The 19,905-nt window shown below is 36.5% G+C and overlaps 1 protein-coding gene across 1 annotated transcript in view; it reads left to right on the top strand.

The window, feature by feature from the left end:
- FAM133B (family with sequence similarity 133 member B) overlaps positions 1-19,905 on the top strand; it is a 28,592-nt gene extending 8,687 nt beyond the window's left edge. Inside the window, exons 2-11 of the mRNA XM_068972916.1 lie at positions 664-761; positions 2,820-2,898; positions 3,774-3,848; positions 3,984-4,016; positions 4,429-4,491; positions 4,962-5,054; positions 6,071-6,121; positions 11,089-11,181; positions 15,576-15,623; positions 18,418-19,905. Of these exons, the coding sequence (XP_068829017.1) occupies positions 664-761; positions 2,820-2,898; positions 3,774-3,848; positions 3,984-4,016; positions 4,429-4,491; positions 4,962-5,054; positions 6,071-6,121; positions 11,089-11,181; positions 15,576-15,623; positions 18,418-18,504 (720 nt within the window). The 3' untranslated portion in view covers positions 18,505-19,905. The remainder of the gene's footprint in view (positions 1-663; positions 762-2,819; positions 2,899-3,773; positions 3,849-3,983; positions 4,017-4,428; positions 4,492-4,961; positions 5,055-6,070; positions 6,122-11,088; positions 11,182-15,575; positions 15,624-18,417) is intronic.

Genomic DNA, 19,905 nt, shown 5'->3' with positions numbered 1-19,905 from the left:
GCCATAAGGGTGATGTCATCTGCATATCTGAGGTTACTGATATTTCTCCCAGCAATCTTGATTCCAGCTTTTGCTTCATCCAGCCCAGCGTTTCTCATGATGTATTCTGCATATAAGTTGAATAAGCAGGGTGACAGTATGCAGCCTTGACGTTCTTCTTTCCCAGTTTTGAACCAGTCAGTTGTTCCATGTCCAGTTCTAACCGTTGCTTCTTGACCTGCATACAGGTTTCCCAGGAGGCAGGTAAGATGGTCTGGTATTCCCATCTCTTTAAGAATTTTCCAGTAGTTTGTGGAATCTACACTTTGACTGTGACCTACATAGTCAAAGGCTTTAGCATAGTCAATGAAGCAGAAGTAGATGTTTTTCTGGAATTCTCTAGTCTTTTCTGTGATTCAGCAGATGTTGGCAATTAGATGTCCTATTCCTGTGCTTTTTCTAAATCCAGCTTGTACATCTGGAAGTTCTCAGTTCTACTGTTGACACCTTGCTTGACGGACTTTGAGCATTATTTTGCTAGTGTGTGAAATGAGTGCAACTGTGTGGGAAGTTGAACTCAGTTCTTTGGCATAGTTTGACCTAGTATGCATTTATAATAAAGATTGCTTTATGAGTAAGAAAATGATTATTTTAATGGAGTTAATTTTTGTTTTTTTCCTCAAGGCCTATATGAACCCAATAGCAATGGCCAGATCAAGGGGTCCAATCCAGTCTTCAGGTCCAACGATCCAAGATTATTTGAATCGACCAAGGCCTACCTGGTATTTGTGAAACAATTTACCTATATAAATGTATATAAGGTTTTTGTAAATGTTTTAATGGTCGTTTTACAACTTCTACTGATTGCCAAGTAGTTGCTAGATACATCATTGTTTGAAGTAGTATTTAATATGTGCTTACTTTTGAATGTATAAAACTCATGCATGAACGTAAAGCAAGCATTTAGGAACCCACCACCTAGTACAGCTAAAGCTAACTCTCTGCCAGAGAATCTTTCATACCAAAAACATCTCTGTCTCCTAAAAGAGACCTTAACCTTGCGGTATTCCAAGCTATTTAAAATAGTAGGTTTGAATAATTTAACCTTTCTTTGAGGTGTAACTTTAAGTGTTGAGAAAGAAAATGTTAGGCCTTGTTTCTGGTTTTATCTGCTGGCTTTACAGTGTGTTAGGATTTCCCATTGTCTAAGTTGTGTGTTAAAGTTTGTGTTTTTTTTGCCCTCGTTGAGTGGCTCTGATCTTTCGTAAATAAAGCGTCATAGCTCTAACATTATTATTTTTCAGTATGTCTTATTATTAAATACCCATACTCCTGAAGTGACAGAAGATTCAGAGCTGTTAGCTTTTTATTCTTTCTAAGGGCCCCCAAGAGCTGGGCAGCTAGAGCTGAAACTGGTGCTTACATACAACAAGGAATCCTTCCTTTGAGGTAAATAGGAAGCAGGCTGTGTCTGCCCCTTCATCAGTGCCATTGTTTATTGGTGCAGCATACAGGGAAATAAATTATCGCAAAACAAAGTGTATTTTATCTTTAAGATTGGGGAGAAGGGATGAATACTTTTTTTTTCTTTTGAGAAGGGAAAGAGGAAGTGCCTAAGCTAGTGAATCACACATGTGGTCAGCCATCGCCAAAACAACCCTCAGGGTGGGTAATTGCTAGCAGGATTCACAGATAGTTGTGCTCACAGGCAAGATTTATTATAGTGGAAGGATACCAGGCACAGTCAGCAGAGGAGAAAGGCGTGGGGAGAAGTCCAGGGGAGACTGGGGCAGCGTCTAGCACTGCTTCTGCGGAGGCATATAGGATACTGCCTTTAACTCCCCCAGCAGTGAGTTGCAGTAACACGTGTGAGATGTGGCCAACTCGTGTGATTCAGTATGTCCAGCTCTTTTATTGGCAATTGATCAGCCTCTGCCTATCAGCTGCCAAAATTTCAGACTTCCAGAAGGAATGCAGATGTTCATGTAAACTACTGTGTGTGTATAGATCGGCATAGTGAGCACTCTTATCAGGGACGGTGCCAAAATCTCAGTTCCCAGGTACCAGCCAGGGCCACTCTTTCTTGTAAGCAGGTGCATTATAAAGTGGGTGATTTAGTAGTGGACGATAGTAGTTCAGTCATAGAGGCCTTAACTCACCCTAACAGTGCAACTGCCAGCTTTGTGACCGTCCCTAAGCTGCAGCCTCTTCTCTCCTATATAATGGGAGTTATAAAGTACCTTTCCTCACGGGATTGTTGTGAGGATGAAAGGAAGATGTATTTAAAACAGTGCCTGTTGTGGGCACGTGCGCTCACTTGCTGAGTCATTTCCAACTCCCTGTGACCCCAGGGACTGTAGCCCACCAGGCTCCTCTGTCCGTGGGAGTCTCCATGCAGGAACACTGCGGTGGCTTACCATTTCCTCCAGGGCGTCTTCCCAACCCAGGGATTGAACCTGTGACTCCTGTATTGACAGGCAGATTCTTTACCACTGAGCCACCTAGGAAGCCCTTACCTATTGTCTGGAAGTACTCAAATGTTTGGTGTTTATTATTAGTTCTTATAAATATTAGTTTATATAAACTTATAGATATATAAATTTATATAAAATATTAGTTCTTATAAACCCATGTTCTGGAGAGGAATGATTATGTTATCTGGTTGGATTTATTATGATAATTAATATACAAGGACATGAGCAAAGAAATTTTAAATGTAGCAACACTGGAGCTGGAATGGAGGCTTGTTAGGATATTAAAAAATTATGAAATTTTTCTTTGTTAACATCCATCTCTAATTTGAATTGCTTGAAAACTTATTGTACATTCTATTTTTTAAGGGAAGAACTGAAAGAACAACTAGAAAAGAAAAAGAAAGGCTCCAAGGCATTGGCTGAATTTGAAGAAAAAATGAATGAGGTTTGTAAATTGTGCCTTTAGAAAAAGAGACTAATCTTTTTTCTTAAAAATAAAAAAAAATGAGATAATTTTTAATAAGCTAAGAGTTTGGGCCTAGCTTTTTAAAGGGGCTCTGTATTTTAGAAGTGTTTCTGTTAAATTGAATATGGTTTGTATTTAAATATTTGATTTCTTTAAAAAAGAAATAGAGAAAAGCCATCTTACGGTAATATAAATCATCTTTTTTAAAGTTTTCTAAATGTTAGGTTCTTCCCTTCTCTCCCCTAGTCCCCAGGCACCCATCTTACCTCGAATTTCCACGATGATGTTTGCTTGTTTTGGTTACAAATCTACATGTAGTATTTCAGCCACAGTATAGATTAATTGAACTTTTACTGTCTGGAAAGAGAATTTAACCACCTTTCTTAAAAAATAAAAGTTCTCAGTTTTAGTAATAACAACCTACTCCTCCTTTCAGTATACAGTGTGGAATTTCCACCTCATAATATCCTCTTTGAAAGGAGCTCGTTAGAGGCTCCTTTGGTGACAGGGAAAAGGATCCTTAAACCTGCAGCATCTTTTGACTGTAATTAGAGGCTGAGATGGGAGCAAGATAGCAGAGGATGGAAGGAAGGAAATAGTTGTCTGTACATTTCAGTATAAAAGGAGAAGGGGGCGACAGAGGATGAGATGGTTGGATGGCATCACTGGCTCACTGGACATGAGTTTGAGCAAGCTCAGGGAAATAATAAAGGACAGGGAAGCCTGGCGTGCTGCAGTTCATGGGGTCGCAAAGAGTCAGACCCAGCTTAGCGACTGAACAACAAAGGACAGCAACACTGAGATGTATTAGGAGGGGAGAGATGACTTCTGATGTGTTTATAATTTTTCTGCAGAACTGGAAGAAAGAACTAGAAAAACACAGGGAGAAATTGTTAAGTGGAAGTGAGAGCTCATCCAAAAAAAGACAGGTAATGCCATTTTTATTTCATTGCTACTCTTAGTCTCAGAGTTGGGTTTACATAGTAACGCTGTGTACTGCTGCTAACAGGTCCATTGGAAAACCTACCTTATTTAGATTTGTACTTGTATTTGTTTGCTTTTAGAGAAAGAAAAAAGAAAAGAAGAAATCTGGTAGGGTGAGCAAAAGTTTTCCATTTTTCTAAATGTTATAATCAAGAGCCTACAAAACAAAAAGTAAGAGTAATTGATACAATCTGTATGCTAACTCTAGATAAGTCAGAGTCTGGAGGTCCTTTGGTAGTTATGGGTGGGTTTGTTCTGTTAATGATAATAAAAGGGAGGTACTGACCTCCTTATAACCTAGTAACTCCTTCACCACAATTAAAGAGGGAAAATTGACCACGCCTTTTGTTACTGTGGCGGGGGGCGGGGGGGGGGGGGCGGGTGCGTGAAATTTGACATTTAATATATAAGTCATATGGCATCCATTTCTCAGAAACGAGATTGATCTCATTAAGTGTTTGAGAGACTTAGTAAAAGAAAAGTTCCTGCATCTCACAAGCTTTAATTGTTTTGTGCTTGGTCAAGTATTCATCTTCTTCTTCATCAAGCTCTGATTCTTCCAGCAGCTCTTCAGATTCGGAAGATGAGGTAATGTTTGCTCTCGTGATTAAATACGAAATACATGAAATAACATCTCTGATGTCTTTCCTAACAAGGGGAAACCTATTATGAAGAATCTGTTGGAAATGTTTACTTCCAAGTTTTGGTTGATTATCTCTGAGAACACTGACATGAATAAATAACTAGATACTTAAATATTAGTAAGTGTATTTTTTAGATTCCTAAATTTGTTTTCTTCATTTAAGAACATTAGTAGAAGAAATGGATTTAAAAATCGGAAAGTCCATTTTAGCTAAGAATTACACGTGACTAAAATCACTTAATGTTTTTTAATTTTTAAAAAAAGTGATGTATGTTATATTTTAAATATTTTTAAATAAAACGTATTTACAAGCTGGTATTTTCATTAAGTTTTGTTCATTGATAAAGTTTTGATGTCAATTAAATGCAACAAATACATGCAACAAAACAAAGCAAATTATTTATGTTTCATGTAGGATAAGAGACAAGGAAAAAGGAAAAAGAAAAAGAAGAGTCGTTCTCATAAATCTTCTGAAAGTTCCATGTCAGAAACTGAATCAGACAATAAGGTAAAACTGTTCAAATGAGCAATGTTTGGGGTAGCAGACATTTAATTAGATTTTTCTTTTAGTTCTTACTGTCTTAAATAGCTCTCAGTGTTGAAATGTGATACTGTTTTTTGTACTTTGATGCTCTGTGCCACTTAATTGATGCACTTAATATTGTACATAGGGCATTTAATTGTTCTCTAAATGCTCTGACATAAAGGCCTCCATGTCTCAAAATTTTCATGGTAACTTTATGATAAACATGGCTACATTGTTTTACCCATCTTCATAAAGAATTTATAGTGCAGATAAAAAGCATCTTGCTTAAATTCATACAAATAGTATTAAAATTGTAAGTTGAATCTGTCTTCTGATATCTGATCCAGAGTCCTTTTTATGGTACTATACCTCATCTGTTCTGTACTATCCAGAATTATCAGGTACAGTTAACTCTCAAACATTAGTGGTCATAAGAAATACATGCAGGTTGTAATAAAAATGTAGATTTCTGGGCCCCATCGCCACAGTCTGATTTAGTGAAGCTGATTAGGATCAGAAGTCTACATTTTTAACAAACAGTCTCTATGATTCTGACGTGGTGTTTCACAGTTTGACAAGCACTGCCCTGGGGGTCAAGGAGAACAAAACCACTAAATGAGATTTCTTCTGATAAAATGCCTGGCATCTAGAAAGTACTCCGTAGGTGGTAGTTTTGTTTTTAAAGCAGAAGAGCCAGTTTAATGATACTGATAGCTAACGTTTATTGACTGGCTGCTGTGTATTAGGTCTGGTTCTAAGCACTTGACTTTTAACTCAGTCCTCTCCCAACTCTATGAAGTAGATATTTGTTTATCCCATTTTATGGATAATGAAGGCTCAGAGAGGTTAATAGCTAGCTCAGAGGGATTCAAAAGTAGAAATTCTTGCCTGGAAATAAATTTCTTTCAATCATGATCACCTTTTTGATATTTTTGTTAATTATGGTATAATGTTCTATCTTTCACATTTAAAATTAATATACATATATGTTTGTTTAGGATAGTTTAAAAAAGAAAAAGAAGTCAAAAGATGGAACTGAGAAAGAAAAGGTAATTTATATTTTATGTTGCCTTTTTTATATTTATATATATTCTTAATATTATTTATTCATTTTTAACTGCGCTGGGTCTTCATTGCGTTGTGTGGACTTTCTAGTTGCAGCGAGTGGAAGCTACTCTTGGTTGCAGTGCACGGACTTCGCATTGCCGTGGCTTCACTTGCTATAGGCTTTGAGGCATGCGGGCTTCAGCAGTTGTGGCGCACAGGCTCAGTAATTATAGTACATGGGCTTAGTTGCTCTGTGGCATGTGGGATCTTCCCGGACCAGGGATTGAACCCGGGTCCCTCGCACTGACAGGTGTATTCTTCCTGCTGAGCCACCAGGGAAATCCCTACATTGTTTTAATTTAATATATTTCATTTCCTTTAAGAATCGCTTCAAGAAATTAACAATAAAGCATTCTCTTTTTAACTTAAGAGGTTTCTTTTGCCTATTGGGTTCATTATTGAAGGTAAAAGATCAGAAGAGTATTCATGCAGAGAATTTGTGTAGGTGTAATGTATTATCTCAAAATTGAAATAATGAAGTTTTAAACATTCCATTTGTTTCCTCACTTCATTTTAAAGAAAGTCCTCTTAATGAAAGAACATGGATTTCTGTTTCAAATTAAGTATACCATAGATCATTTGAAAAATGTTGTTTCTACTGTAAGTAGATGTTTTGTGTTCATTTATATCTTATCTATGCTTAATGCTAAATTTATGCCTATCTAAGTTTCTAATTTATAATTTCTAGTCTTTCTGATTCCCTGGAGAAGGAAATGGCAACCCACTCCAGTGTTCTTGCCTGGGAAATCCCATAGACAGAGGACGCTGGCAGGCTACAGTCCATGGTGTCACAAAGAGTCGAACACAACTTAGCAACTGAGCACATAGGCAGCCTTTCTGGTTATTAAAAATAAAAGCCTGAAGAAAGCATTACTAATAAAAGAAAACTAAATAGCAATGTCACCAAATTTTATTCAGTCTTTTTATATCATTCCACTGGACATGAAGTTGGGCAAATCTGGGAGATGGCGAGGGGCAGGGAGGCCTGATGTGCTGCAGTTCATGGGGTCGCAAAGAGTTGGATACAACTTAGTGCCTGAACAACAACAAAAATTGAGGTGAAATTCACATAATATGCTATGAACCATCTTTAAATTATAATTTGGTGATACTTAGTTTATGTACAATGTTGGGCATTGATCTGCTCTTTAGTTTCAAGACTTTCATAATTCCATTAAAAATACCCATACTCAAAACTGCTCAATTTCTTCTTTCTCCTCATCCTGTGTTAGCCTCTAGTCTGCTTTATGTCTCTATGGGCTTATGTGTTCTGGCTGTATCATATAAAAGCAGTTGTACTGTGTATGACCTTATGTGACTGGCTTCTTTCCCTTAATCTATAGTGTTTTCTCTTGGGTATATATGTAGAAGAGGTTTCCTTTTTTTTCAGTTTGCAAATAAATACACTAAAAAAGAAACCATATTGACAGAGTTGGTTTCATTAATTCCAAGGATTCAAGGATATAAAATTTATTAATATAACTTGCCATATTAACTGGTCAAAGGAAGGAAACTGTGTGATTATTTTCATAGTTCCAACAGGTGTGTGATATAATTTCAACAAATTCCTGATTTTCAAAACCATTATAAAATAATAAGCGGTTACTTTCATGTGTTTAAAAAATGTAAAACTGAAAACTGACAGTTTACAAACATGAAAACTAATAAAACATCTGCAGTGTGATTCTGAAGTACTTCAACATATACAAAATATAGAGTAATACATACACACATAATGAATAACACACATACATACCCAGCAGAATTAGCAAATGGTTTACATTTTGTCCTGTCTTGTTTTATTGGCAGACGTCTCTGTCACACACTCCTTCACTGTAGGCAGCTGTTTTTGAAATTACTGTGTATCCTTCCTGTCCACATTTATATAAATGTGTGTTCACACATATTTTCAAAATGGTATCATTGTGTTTTCTTCTGAAACTTGCTTTTTTTCACACAACATTGCAGTTGACATTTATCCTTCTTGAAACTCTCAAGTTTGTTTCTTCTGCTTCTAATATTCCATTATTTTAATGCACCACAATTTGTATTTCCAGTCTTTTGTTTGTAGACATCTAGGTGGTTTTCTCTCTTCAGCAGTGCAAACAATGCTGCAGTGGCTATTTGTTACCTATTTCTCCTTTTCCTTAGCTTTTCATTGATTTTCTAAGGTGTACCTGGGACTATAATTTCTGGGTCCAGGGAACATGTTAATAACACTTAACTTGTCTGCATTTTACTCATCAAAGTGCTTATTTTCTAATTTACATTCCTACTAGTAATATATGATAGTACCCTTGCTCCTCATACATACATACCACGCTGTTGAGATCTCCTGTGTTGCTAGTTTAATGTGTAGAGATGTCTGAGCCCCTTCATTTATTAGCCAAGCAGATTTCAGTCTCTCTGGATTGCCTCTTCATGATCTTGGCCCATTTTTCTGCTTGATTTTAATCTTTCCAGTTGATAAGAGTTATATGCCTTGACTGCTAATCTTTCAGACACATAGTTAACATCTCTTAAGAGAAGTCTACGGTTTCTCTTAATCTTATTTAAGATGTCTGTTATAATCTTACAATGTTTTAATTTTCAGTCATATATATCAATCATTATTTTTAGCTCCATTTTTATTTTAAATTGTTCCAAAAGTGCTTGGCAATGCAATACCTAATTAGAAAATATAATGGAAAAATATATTTCATTTATAATATTTACAAAAAATATATAGGAAAATCTTAAGGAAGTGAGCAGGACTAATTTAAAGAAAACTATACACATCTATTCAGAAATATATGAAAATTTAATAAAATTTCTGGGTGTGACTTGCCCTGCTAGAAGTTGAAACATTTTTCATATACTTTGATTAAAGCAATGTGGTATGGTACAGGAACAGAAAAAAACAATGAACATTGTAGAGTCCAGGTAAAAACTGGTAAATATTTGTGGAATTTAATATATGCCAGAAGTGGCATTTCTTGGGCCAAAGTGACTAACCATTTGAAAAATTTTAAGTTTAACACTCCTTAAGGTCAAATAAATTCCCAGATAAGTCAGAAATGTATGAAAATGTAGCTAGAGAAAGACATGGGTGAATATAACATCAGAGCGAGACGGGCCTCAAAACCCAGGAACTTTTGACCATAGAATTCAAATTCTGAATGGCAAAAAGACATTTAAGCTATGAACAAAGTTTAAATACATATGAATAGACTAAGAAAAACTGCTAGGAATATGTGAGACAAAAAACTTGATCTTCAGTAATTAAGGGAAAGAGAATACCTCACACGCATAAACATAGGCAAAACACGTGTGTGTGTCTGTGTGTGTGTGTGTGTGTGTGCGCTTAGTTGTGTCCGATTCTGCAGCCCCAGGGACTGCAGCCTGCCAGGCTCCTCTGTCCGGGGCTTTTTCTGGGCAAGAATACTGGAGTGAGTTGCCATTTCCTCCTCCAGGGGATCTTTCCAACCTGAGGATTGAAACTCTGTCTCCTGTGTCTCCTCCATTGGCAAGGTAGATTCTTTACCACTGTGCCACCTGGGAAACCCAAAAAACATGTTTAGGCAATTCTTAAAGAAAATATGAACTATATGCTGATAATCTGAGACTGCTATGACTGATGAAAGAATCTGATGAAGAGGCTTTTTGGTGAGGTGTGATTGATGAACAAATGAAATAAACAATTTTGAGGGTTGTGGGAGAGGGAGACAATCATTTGGATGAAGGCTACTTTGGTGTTTTATTTAGTCTTTATTGTTAGATAAAGATATTGCCCTCACATACTCTTTTCTCTGTTTCAACTTTAATAGCAAAAACATATGCCTACCCTCCAGAAGGAGATGGGTTAAATAAATTGTGGGATATACTTTCAGTGATACATATTTTCAATGTATATCAAAAGTGGCCAAAAATGATGGTGTAATTGGCATGGAAAGATACTGTTGGGGTGAGAAGAGTGGGTTACATAAACAGGTATTTAGGTAAAGGCATGCATACACACAAAGATGTTTCCCAAAATCCCTGTAGTGGGATTTGGGTGCATTTTCTTATAATGAATTATTTCTACCAAAATAATAAAGCTGTTTACAGAAACAAATCACCTGTGATCTAACATGTATCATCACTTTTAGTTTATTTTCTTGTTTACATCTTCAAAATCGGGTTCATGCTATAGAAAAAATGGTCATTTTTTTCTGTGTAAGATAAGGTGGTGAGCATTTTTTCCTTTATGTGGTCTTGTTTTTGTTATGAACTACTTCATACATACAGATAAAGTATATAGAAAATATAAAATGACAACTGGCATATCCAGAATGCAGCGTTAATAAATCTTCATGTTTTGTCTCTTTTGCTTCAGATGTTTCCAGAGTACTTCTCCCTTCTCCCAGTCTTACTCTCCTTTTCTTCCCCCGAGTTATACATTTTCTCACCATTAAATGCTTAGGGATTTGGGGGCTTTAAGTTTGGGGGGGTTGTTTTGTTTTTTAGTGTGAATTTAACACTTTAAATGCATTAAAGTGCAGTGATCTTTTTAGATTCTTTTCTATAGCACTAGGCCTGTCTGATCCAACCCTGGATTGAAACAAAAGAGTTAGAATGCAAAGGACCCAAATCTTATACTATATTTTCATTAACTCTTTAAGATTCTATCATGTTCAATTAGAGAAAATAAAGAGGATATTACATCTAAGTTGATGTGTAGTTATTTCTTTTCAAGTTACTTAATAAAAGTAACTTTTATTGGAATTAGAAACTGCTTCCTGATAATTGTCACCAATTTTAGACAGTTCTTAAGTGAAAATGGGTAGTTTTTGTGATAATAGGAAAAATTTTCAAGTAGAACTTAGAAACATAAAATTCTTGTGGCATGCTACTATATCTGAGTCAGCATACATGTATTTATTTTTCATAGGACATTAAAGGGCTCAGCAAAAAAAGAAAGATGTATCCAGAAGATAAACCTTTATCATCTGAGTCAGAGTCAGAATCAGAGTATACTGAGGAGGTAAGTATGTAATTAAATCCATTTTCTTTAAAATATCTAGTTATTTGACTTAATAAATGTGAATTATTAAAAAATAATTTTTCATAAGTATTTGACTCACTTTTCTAACATGTTAAAGAAATGCCGCTTAAGAATAAATTCTGTATTTTTACAGAAGATAGTAATACTGTTTTTATTTTGATAATTATATTCCCACATACCTTTCCAATCTGAGAACTTTTATTTTTACTCTCCTAATATTTATTCTTTAAATTTTACTGCCATTTTGATGCCATGAAAAATACTGTATAGTATGTAGCACATTAAAACCCAGCATTCCCTTGTTTTGGTTTTGAGCTGCCCTTTAGGAAGCACAAAGATTATAAGGTAAAGCAGAAATGTTGACAGGACCTCAGTTTTCCTATCCGTAAAATGAGGGACCACGATTAGGTAATCTAGACCGTCCTTTTCAGCTGTAATATCCATGTCTTAGATTTTGTACTCCATTGGATTTAGAGTCCATTCTTAGTTCATTTTAGGTTTATATGATATCTTCTTTGATGTAGTCCTCTGCTTAGACTTGAATTCCTCATTTGAAAAATAAAACTTGTAGCAATTTTATAGCAATTTATGTAGCAATATTTCACACTATTCGTTTAATGAAATTGGTAGGTAATATAGCTCACCTGTACACATGTTTATATTATTGATAGCATCCCCTAGAGAAATAAAAATGAATAGAAGAAAATAATATATAATTTTATAAAATCATATTTCGGTACATAAGTACTTGAGCATAATAACGCTGGAAGACATAAACTATTGATCTGCAGCAAACTGCAGGCTATCGCAGGCAGATTGACCTATGCCCTTAACAAGCCATAAAACAGCATTGTCATCCGTGACATTTTCGAAAATGGTACAGTTCCCAGTAAAGCTCCGAATGAAACAAAATGCTGTCTTCCCTCTATTTACATGATATTGCCCTTGTAGGACATGTACTCTCCTGTCATTCTTCCATGTCTGCAGGGAGTTGGTTCCAGGACCCTTGTGGATATAAAAATCCGCAGGTGTTGTCTCTTACATAAAATGGCATAGTAAATACTTGTGTATAACCTCTGCACATCCTCCCATATACTTTTACGTTATCTGTAGAGTACATATAATACCTAATACAATGTAAATGCTGTATAAATAGTTGCTGGCATGTGGCCAGTTCAAGTTTTGCTTTTTGAAACCTTCTGCCACTTTTTTTCCCCAAATTAAAAAAAAACTTTGTTTGTTTACTTCTGGCTGTGCTGAATCTTCGTTGCTGGGTGGGCTATTCTCTAGTTGCTCCATGCAAGCTTATCACTGCAGCGGCTTCTCCTGTGGAGCCTGGGCCCTAGAGTGCAAGGGCTTCAGTAGCTGTGGCGCGTGGGCTCGGTAGTCAGGGCTTCTGGGCCCTAGAGCGTCGGCTCAGTCGTTGAGACACATGGGCACAGTTGACCCGTGGCTTGTGGGATCTTCCCGGATGCAGGGATTGAACCCACATCTCTGGTATTACAGGTGGATTCTTTACCACTGAGCCACCAGGGAATCCCCTTCCCAAATATTTTTGATCCGTGGTTGATTGAATCCATGGGTGCTGACTGTATGTTAAAACTCAGTACAAAATACTTTGTGTTCATATTTTAATAAACTTGTTCAGTCACTCAGTCATGTCTGACTCTGCAGCCCCGTGGACTGCAGCACACCAAGCTTCTTTCACTATCTCCTGAAGTTTGCTCATGCTCTTGTCCACTGAGGCAGTGATGCCATCCAGCCATCTCATCCTCTGTCGTCCCCTTCTCCTCCTGCCCTCAATCTTCCCCAGCTTCAGGATCTTTTCCAGTGAGTCGGCTGTTCACATCAGGTGGCGAAGTTCAGCTTCAGCATCAGTCCTTCAATGAATGTTCAGGGTTGATTTCCTTGTGGATTGACTAGTTTGATCTCCTTGCTGTCCAAGAACTCTCAAAAGTCTTCTCCAAAACCACAGTTTGAAAGCATCAATTCTTAGGCGTTCAGCCTTCATTATGGTCCAACTCGCATCCATATATGTGACTACTGGAAAAACCACAGCTTTGACTATATGGACCTTGTTGGCAAAGTAATGTGTCTGGTTTTTAATACGCTGTCTAGGTTTGTTGTTGCTTTCCTTCCGAGGGGCAAGCATCTTTTAATCTTGTGGTTGCAGTCACCATTTTTCCCCATGTGTTTGCCATGAAGTAATGAGACTGGAGGCCATGGATTAGTTTTTTGAATGGTGAGTTTTAAGCCAGCTTTTTCACTCTCTTCTTTCACTGTCTTCAAGAGGCTTTTTAGTTCCTCTTTGCTTTTTGCCATTAGGGTGGCGTTATCTGCATATGAGGTTATTGATACTTCTCTTAGCCATATTGATTTCAGCTTGTGATTCATCCAGCCTGGCATTTCAAGCATGATGTACTCTGCATATAAGTTAGATAAATAGGGTGACGGTATACACCCTTAACGTACTCCTTTCCCAATTTTGAATCAGCTCGTTGTTCGATGTCTGGTTCTAACTGTTGCTTCTTGACCTACATACAGGTTTCTCAGGAAGCAGGTCAGGTGGTCTAGTATTGCTGTCTCTTTTAGAATTTTGCACCGTTTGCTGTAATCCGCACAGCAAAGGCTTTAGTGTAGTCAATGAAGCAGAAGCAGATTTTTTTCTGGAATTCCCTTTCTTTTTCTGTGATCCGGTGGATGTTGGCAATTTGATATGTGGTTCTTCTGCCTTTTCTAAATCCAGCTTGTCTATCTGGAAGTTCTCGGTTCACATACTACTGAAGCCTAGCTTGAAGGATTTTGAGCATAAAACCCTGCTAGCATGTGAAATGAGCACACTTTTGTGGTAGTTTGAGCATTCTTTGGCATTGCCCTCTTTGGAACTGGAATGAGAACTGACCTTTTCCAGTCCCATAGCTGCTGCTGAGTTTTCCAAATTTGTTGGCATATTGAGTCCAAAACTTAAACAGCAACATCTTTTAGGATTTTTTACTTTTTATAATTGGGTCCATTATATGAATGTCAAGCAGGCTATTACACATTTATGTCAGGGCTATCCTATTGCATGACAGCCCTCCCCTGTATTAACCTGGCCCTCCCCGCTCAGTCACTGTGGTGACAAGAATACCACCAGGAACAATATTTTTATTTTCTAAGTGTTTTCACAAGAGAACTACCACCCCTGTTGACAGCTAATAGTCTCTAATGTTTATTTGTTCTGTTACTTTAGTCTGTGTTAGTTTGTTTGTTCTATTGTTAGTTACTTTTTTTAAAACTTTTTTTTTTTTTAATTTTTATTTATTTATTTGGCTGCTCTGGGTCTTAGTTGTAGCATGTGGGATCTAGCTCCCTGACCAGGGATCGAACCTGGGCCCCCTGCACTGGGAGCTCAGAGTCTTAGCCACTGGACCACCAGGGAATTCCCTGTTAGTTACTTTTCATATATTTAACATATAGTAACCTAGCAGATAAGCCAAACAATTCAACATTTTGGCAATTTCTGCCCTTCAGTATTATAATATGTTGTATTAATTATGTATTTCTTAATATAAAATGTTATACTTGGATTTAACATTAATACACATCAACTTTAGCACTTTGAATGTAATGTAAATCCAGTGTATCACACTTTAAAATATTTAAATAAAACATTAATGGGGTAATAATTGTTACTTAAAAAGATTTTTAATCAGTTCATTGGTACCAAGTACACTATATACATTTTTATATATATGTATATACACATATAAAGCTACTGTTTATTACGAACACCATAGGTAAGAAAAACGCCTACCATATTCTAGCCCACTCCCTTGAGGGTGGGTTTTACCTACATTTTACCAAGAGGCTACAACTGAGAGTAATACGTAGCAGAGGTAGGATTCAGAGCTTAGTCTGTTTCCTTTCATAGCTCAAATTTTTTATCTGCTGTGCCTCGACTGCTGTTGTTAGGTGCTGAAAGAGTGGCTCAGTGGTAAAGCATCTGCCTGCAATGCAGGAGACCCAGGTTCGATTCCTGGGTCAGGAAGATCCCCTGGAGAAGGGAATGGCAACCCACTCCAGTATTCTTGCCTGGAGAATCCCATGGACAGAGGTGCCTGGTGAGCTACAGTCCATGGGGTTGCAAAGAATCAAACACAACTGAGCGACTAACGCTTTCACTTTCCTTGAAAGGTTTTTCTTTGAATCCTCCCTGTGATTTAACATAGGTTTAAGGAACAACAAAGCAACTTAAAATGTTATTTCATTGTCAAAAAAAGTTTTTTACATAAAAATTTTAAAGATGCAAGTTATATTAGTGAATGAAAAAAAAATGCCTTGGGTATAAGTTACATATTTAACTTTTCTCCACAAAAATTTTAATTCTGTAGGTACGAGCAAAAAAGAAGAAAAGCAGTGAAGAACGAGAAAAAACAACAGCAAGTATCACTTACATTTTTACGTGATAACAGTATAGCTGTTTTATTTAATATAAACGTCATGATAAAGCATGATTGCATTTACTAGAACTAAATATTTATTGAGAAAGATGTGGTGTTCAGCAGCTTCACTTAATGAGTTGGAGAAAGTTAAATTGACTCAAAATAAAAGGAAGCATATCCTGATAGCATTTCAGTGTTTCACTGTTAAAACTGTAAGCTTAAACTTTTGTTTGACTTCCTTAAACAATACTAGGAAACGTGAAACTAAAGTATGGTGATTCCCTCCATCTTTGAGAGTAGTTATTCCCAGATCTACCAAACCTGTTACTAATAGAAAAAAGCTCTGGAAGCACAGGCTTCAGTGAAAAATTAGCAGGAATGTGACATCATAAATGATTCATTAATAAAGATGATTCTTGTCATTTCTAAAGCCAGCTCTACTGAAGAGAATGAGGAAAATGGACCTGGTATCCAGTGAGAAGCAGACCAGCCTAGAGAAAGTATATAACAAATTACCAAAAAGAAGTGGAGGTCATATCACCAGACTAATTTAGGAGCACTCACATAAGTATGGGCTGTGGCCTTTGAAGGCATTTTCTTAGGGAGAAGTAAAAGAAAAATGAACAGCATCATTTGTAGGTTTGAAAGTAACTACCCCCTCCTCAAAATGTCTTTAGCTCTTAAAATGAGAGTCTTCTGAAAAGAAAGTTCACCTGGTAATGTATGATTCATAACATTTTATATGCTCCAAGATCAAGGAAACATTTAAGAGACTTTTTTCCTGAGTGGGAAAATAATTTGGGTGAAGACTGCTTTCATCTTTGGTTAGATTATTAAAACATAAAGTTAATTAATTTGGGATAATTGTAATTTGTGTTTGCGTACTTCACTGTTTCATGCATTCAGTTCCAAGTATTTATTAAGCTTCTCTATGCAGGCACGGTTCTGTCTTGGTTAGAGCTGTTATAATGGAGTTCAAAATAGATGATAAATGGGTGATAAATGAGAGGCTGACTGAGGGAGGGAAGGCCTCTTTGAGGAAGTAAAATTCAGCTGAAATCTGATTCACAAAAAAGAGCCAACGAGTAAATGAAAGGAACACTGTCCGAGACAAAGAGAAGAGCTCAAGACGTGTGGTGGGAGTGAGCTTGGTACATTTGAAGAAATGAAAAAAGTAGGCTTGGCTCCTCCATAGAAGACAAAGAGGAAGAGTGTGCATTGAGGTTGGAAAGGAAGCAGAGGCCCTATGACAGAGCACACCGGGCTTTTATCAAAACAAACAGGTGGCCTGAATCAACTTCACCTTTTTAAAATATTTGACGGAGGTGATGAGTTGACATAAATGAGAAATGCTGTTATTTGTATTGCAGTGATAGTGGTGGAGATGGATTGGCCTGGTAGATTCGAGATATGTTTTGGACTTAGGTGGTAGGACTTGCTCGGTGCTTCAGGGGTGGAGAGTGGAGTTAAAAGAGTAGAGTCAAAGAAGCTTAAATTCTTTGGCTTAACTAAAATGATGAATTAATTAGTGGTGCCATTTACTAAAATGGTTGAAAAAGGATCTTGAGCGAAAAATTTGGCATTTTTAATGGTAGTTTAAAATATGCATGGTAGAGCTATTAATGAGACACTTGCAGTCTTCAGAGCCTAGGACTGGATATAAAGATTGGTTTGTAAGTGGTGTTTAAAGCCTGTGATTGGGAAAGCATGTGGGAAAGAAGGAAGCCCACAAAGGTTGAGCAGAGGAAGAACCAGCAGAGGAACTGGTTCCTTCCTTTGTGAAGGAAGAAAGGCAGCAGTGAGGTGTCCTGGAAGCCAAGAAGAAAGGTGTTTAAGAACAGAGTGGCCAACAGTCCTTTTATGAAAAAGTAACCTGTACCCAAAACTTACCTTTAGAAGTCCAAATGTAAGATTTGGACTCTGTAACAGTCCTTGTATACTTGGACTTATAATGAGAAGAACAACGGAAGTTGTTTTAAGAGCCACAAAGTAGTAAAGGCCTTAGTGCGGGCAAGGGGTGGAAAGTTCTCCTAGATTAGCAGATGGACTGGAAGCGTTGCTTTTGCCACCTCTGTGTGCCTTTTCCCTTTTTACTTTCTTCTCCTGAATATCAACACTAGTGTATTGATACCCCATTTCCACATATCTGTTTCTAAAAGGTCTGCCTTTCTCTTTTACATCAGAAAGTCAGGGTGTAGCAAAATTTTAGCTTCCTTTGTCTAGTCACAATATGACTACTTTTACAATGGTCTTTTCCTCTAAAAATCAAGTGCTAAATAGACTTTTCAACTTGGCATCAGTATTTTGTACCAGTTAGTTGTTAATGAAGTAGTCCTACCAGCCTAAGCAGTACATAATATCTGTTCCTTTTTACTTAAAAATAGGTTTAGTGTATTTTTCCTTTGAATGCTACCATTTACAATTGTTTTACTGTGATGTGACATTTCCTTTGCAATTACTATAATTATTGCAGCTTTAAAAATTAGATAACAGAAAGTATAGCAGTTGATACCATAATTCAGTTGAATTTATTTCCTATAGGAAATGTTGTTAGAAGCTATGTTAATGTGCTACTGACATAGAGTTTTTCCTTATCTTTTGAAAATTGACAAGTACTTTCTTAGTCCTCATACAGTATTATTGAGACTTTTCGAGAAAGGTTTTGAGTAACTTACTTGTTTGTGTGGATTGTTTGAAATGACTGCATAGTAACTTAGAAGTATGATAGTGAAGTTGTTTTTAATTTGCACATTTTCATGTAGCTATATCTAACATGGAACTGTCTTTTCAGGAAAAAACAAAAAAGAAAAAGAAGCATAAGAAACACAGTAAGAAGAAGAGAAAGAAGGCTGCTAGTTCAAGTCCTGACTCACCATAACATTCAGAAGAATCAGGATTTGCTTACAAAGAAAGTGCAATGTCTAAGGAAATTTCAACTGTGAAAATTATGGCATATTTACTAAAGTGCATGAATTTTCTTGTTTTTAAATTATTCCTGGACTATCAGTAGCCACTCAGATGCCACTGTGTGAAGGGCCATAATTGTTGCCTGCTGCTTGAACATCTATTTTTTTCCCTCTTGCAGTTACTCTGGGAGGTAATACACTTCAGTCACACTAGTGGTTTAAGATATTTGGGAATAAAGTTAATATTTTGACTAGAAGTATCTAATGATAAATCAGCAAAAACTGAATCTGTATACATCATTAAGATGTAATCAGAGATGACCAGATGACTCTAGTTAACCTTTTTTGAAGTAGGGATTACGTTGATATTTCAAAATCCTTACTCTTGTAGATAAGTGTATTTTAAATTTTTCCCCTTTTTATTTACTGGGGGAAGGAGCTTTTAGGGGTGGGGGGTGGTTTGCTATCACTTTAGCTAGCAGAATAGCGTGCCTTTATCCTCACACATCTTATTTTTGTGGACACAGTAGCCATGCTTCATGGGGAGGTCAGAGCCAGGTATGGCAGTCTTGCCCTTTACTGAGCTTAGTCACATCCTCGGACTCTGTCCCATGCTACTTTGAGTGAACCAGAGAAATAGCCTTTTGCAGCATGAGAATGCCCCAAAAGCTCTGGGATTTACCTCCACTTCGATAATACTGAATGTTTTTTAGCATTAGAATGTGTTATAACATTTGAACTAATTTTGATTACACTTTGGCTTTGAAAAGAATCATTTCAGATAGACACTGGTACTTTTTGAACTTGATAGCTAGATTCTAAAATGCATGTTTTATATTGTTAAGTTTTAACCAGTCAGGAAAATTTTATGTAACCAGTGATAGTTCTTTTATTTTTTGTATGAGTTTTGTTTAGGCTGTAATGTTTAGCTTTTTATTAACTTCTTATTCTTGCTGTCTTAAATTCCTTAACTGTGTTTAACAGCATACTTGCCAAGCTATTTAGCATGTAAAAAGCAGGTTTTTGATTTTTTTTTTTTTTTTAACAGCTTCATATTGAAGCTGAGACTTACCATAAAAAAGTTGAGTGGCAGGCCTGGTATGCTGTGTCTTGTTACATAAAACTATTGCCAGAATCTTAGTAAATATAACGTTTTAAAAGTTTGTCTTTGTATATTCACAGCAGATTATGACAAGTTAAATTTAAGTGAGAATTACATTATTGCTTTTCCTGTGTCACATTTTACTAAGATTTTGTGCCTCATATCTCCTGCTGAACTGTTTACTAGTAATGTTAAAGAGAATTGATAAATCATTTTCACTTTACATTTTTATATAATCAGGTAACATGAAATATAATTTGATGTACAATTT

Source organism: Capricornis sumatraensis, chromosome 5 (assembly GCF_032405125.1).
Source record: "Capricornis sumatraensis isolate serow.1 chromosome 5, serow.2, whole genome shotgun sequence".
In the NCBI taxonomy this organism is placed as follows: Eukaryota; Metazoa; Chordata; class Mammalia; order Artiodactyla; family Bovidae; genus Capricornis; species Capricornis sumatraensis.
This window is presented reverse-complemented; position numbering and strand designations above follow the sequence as displayed.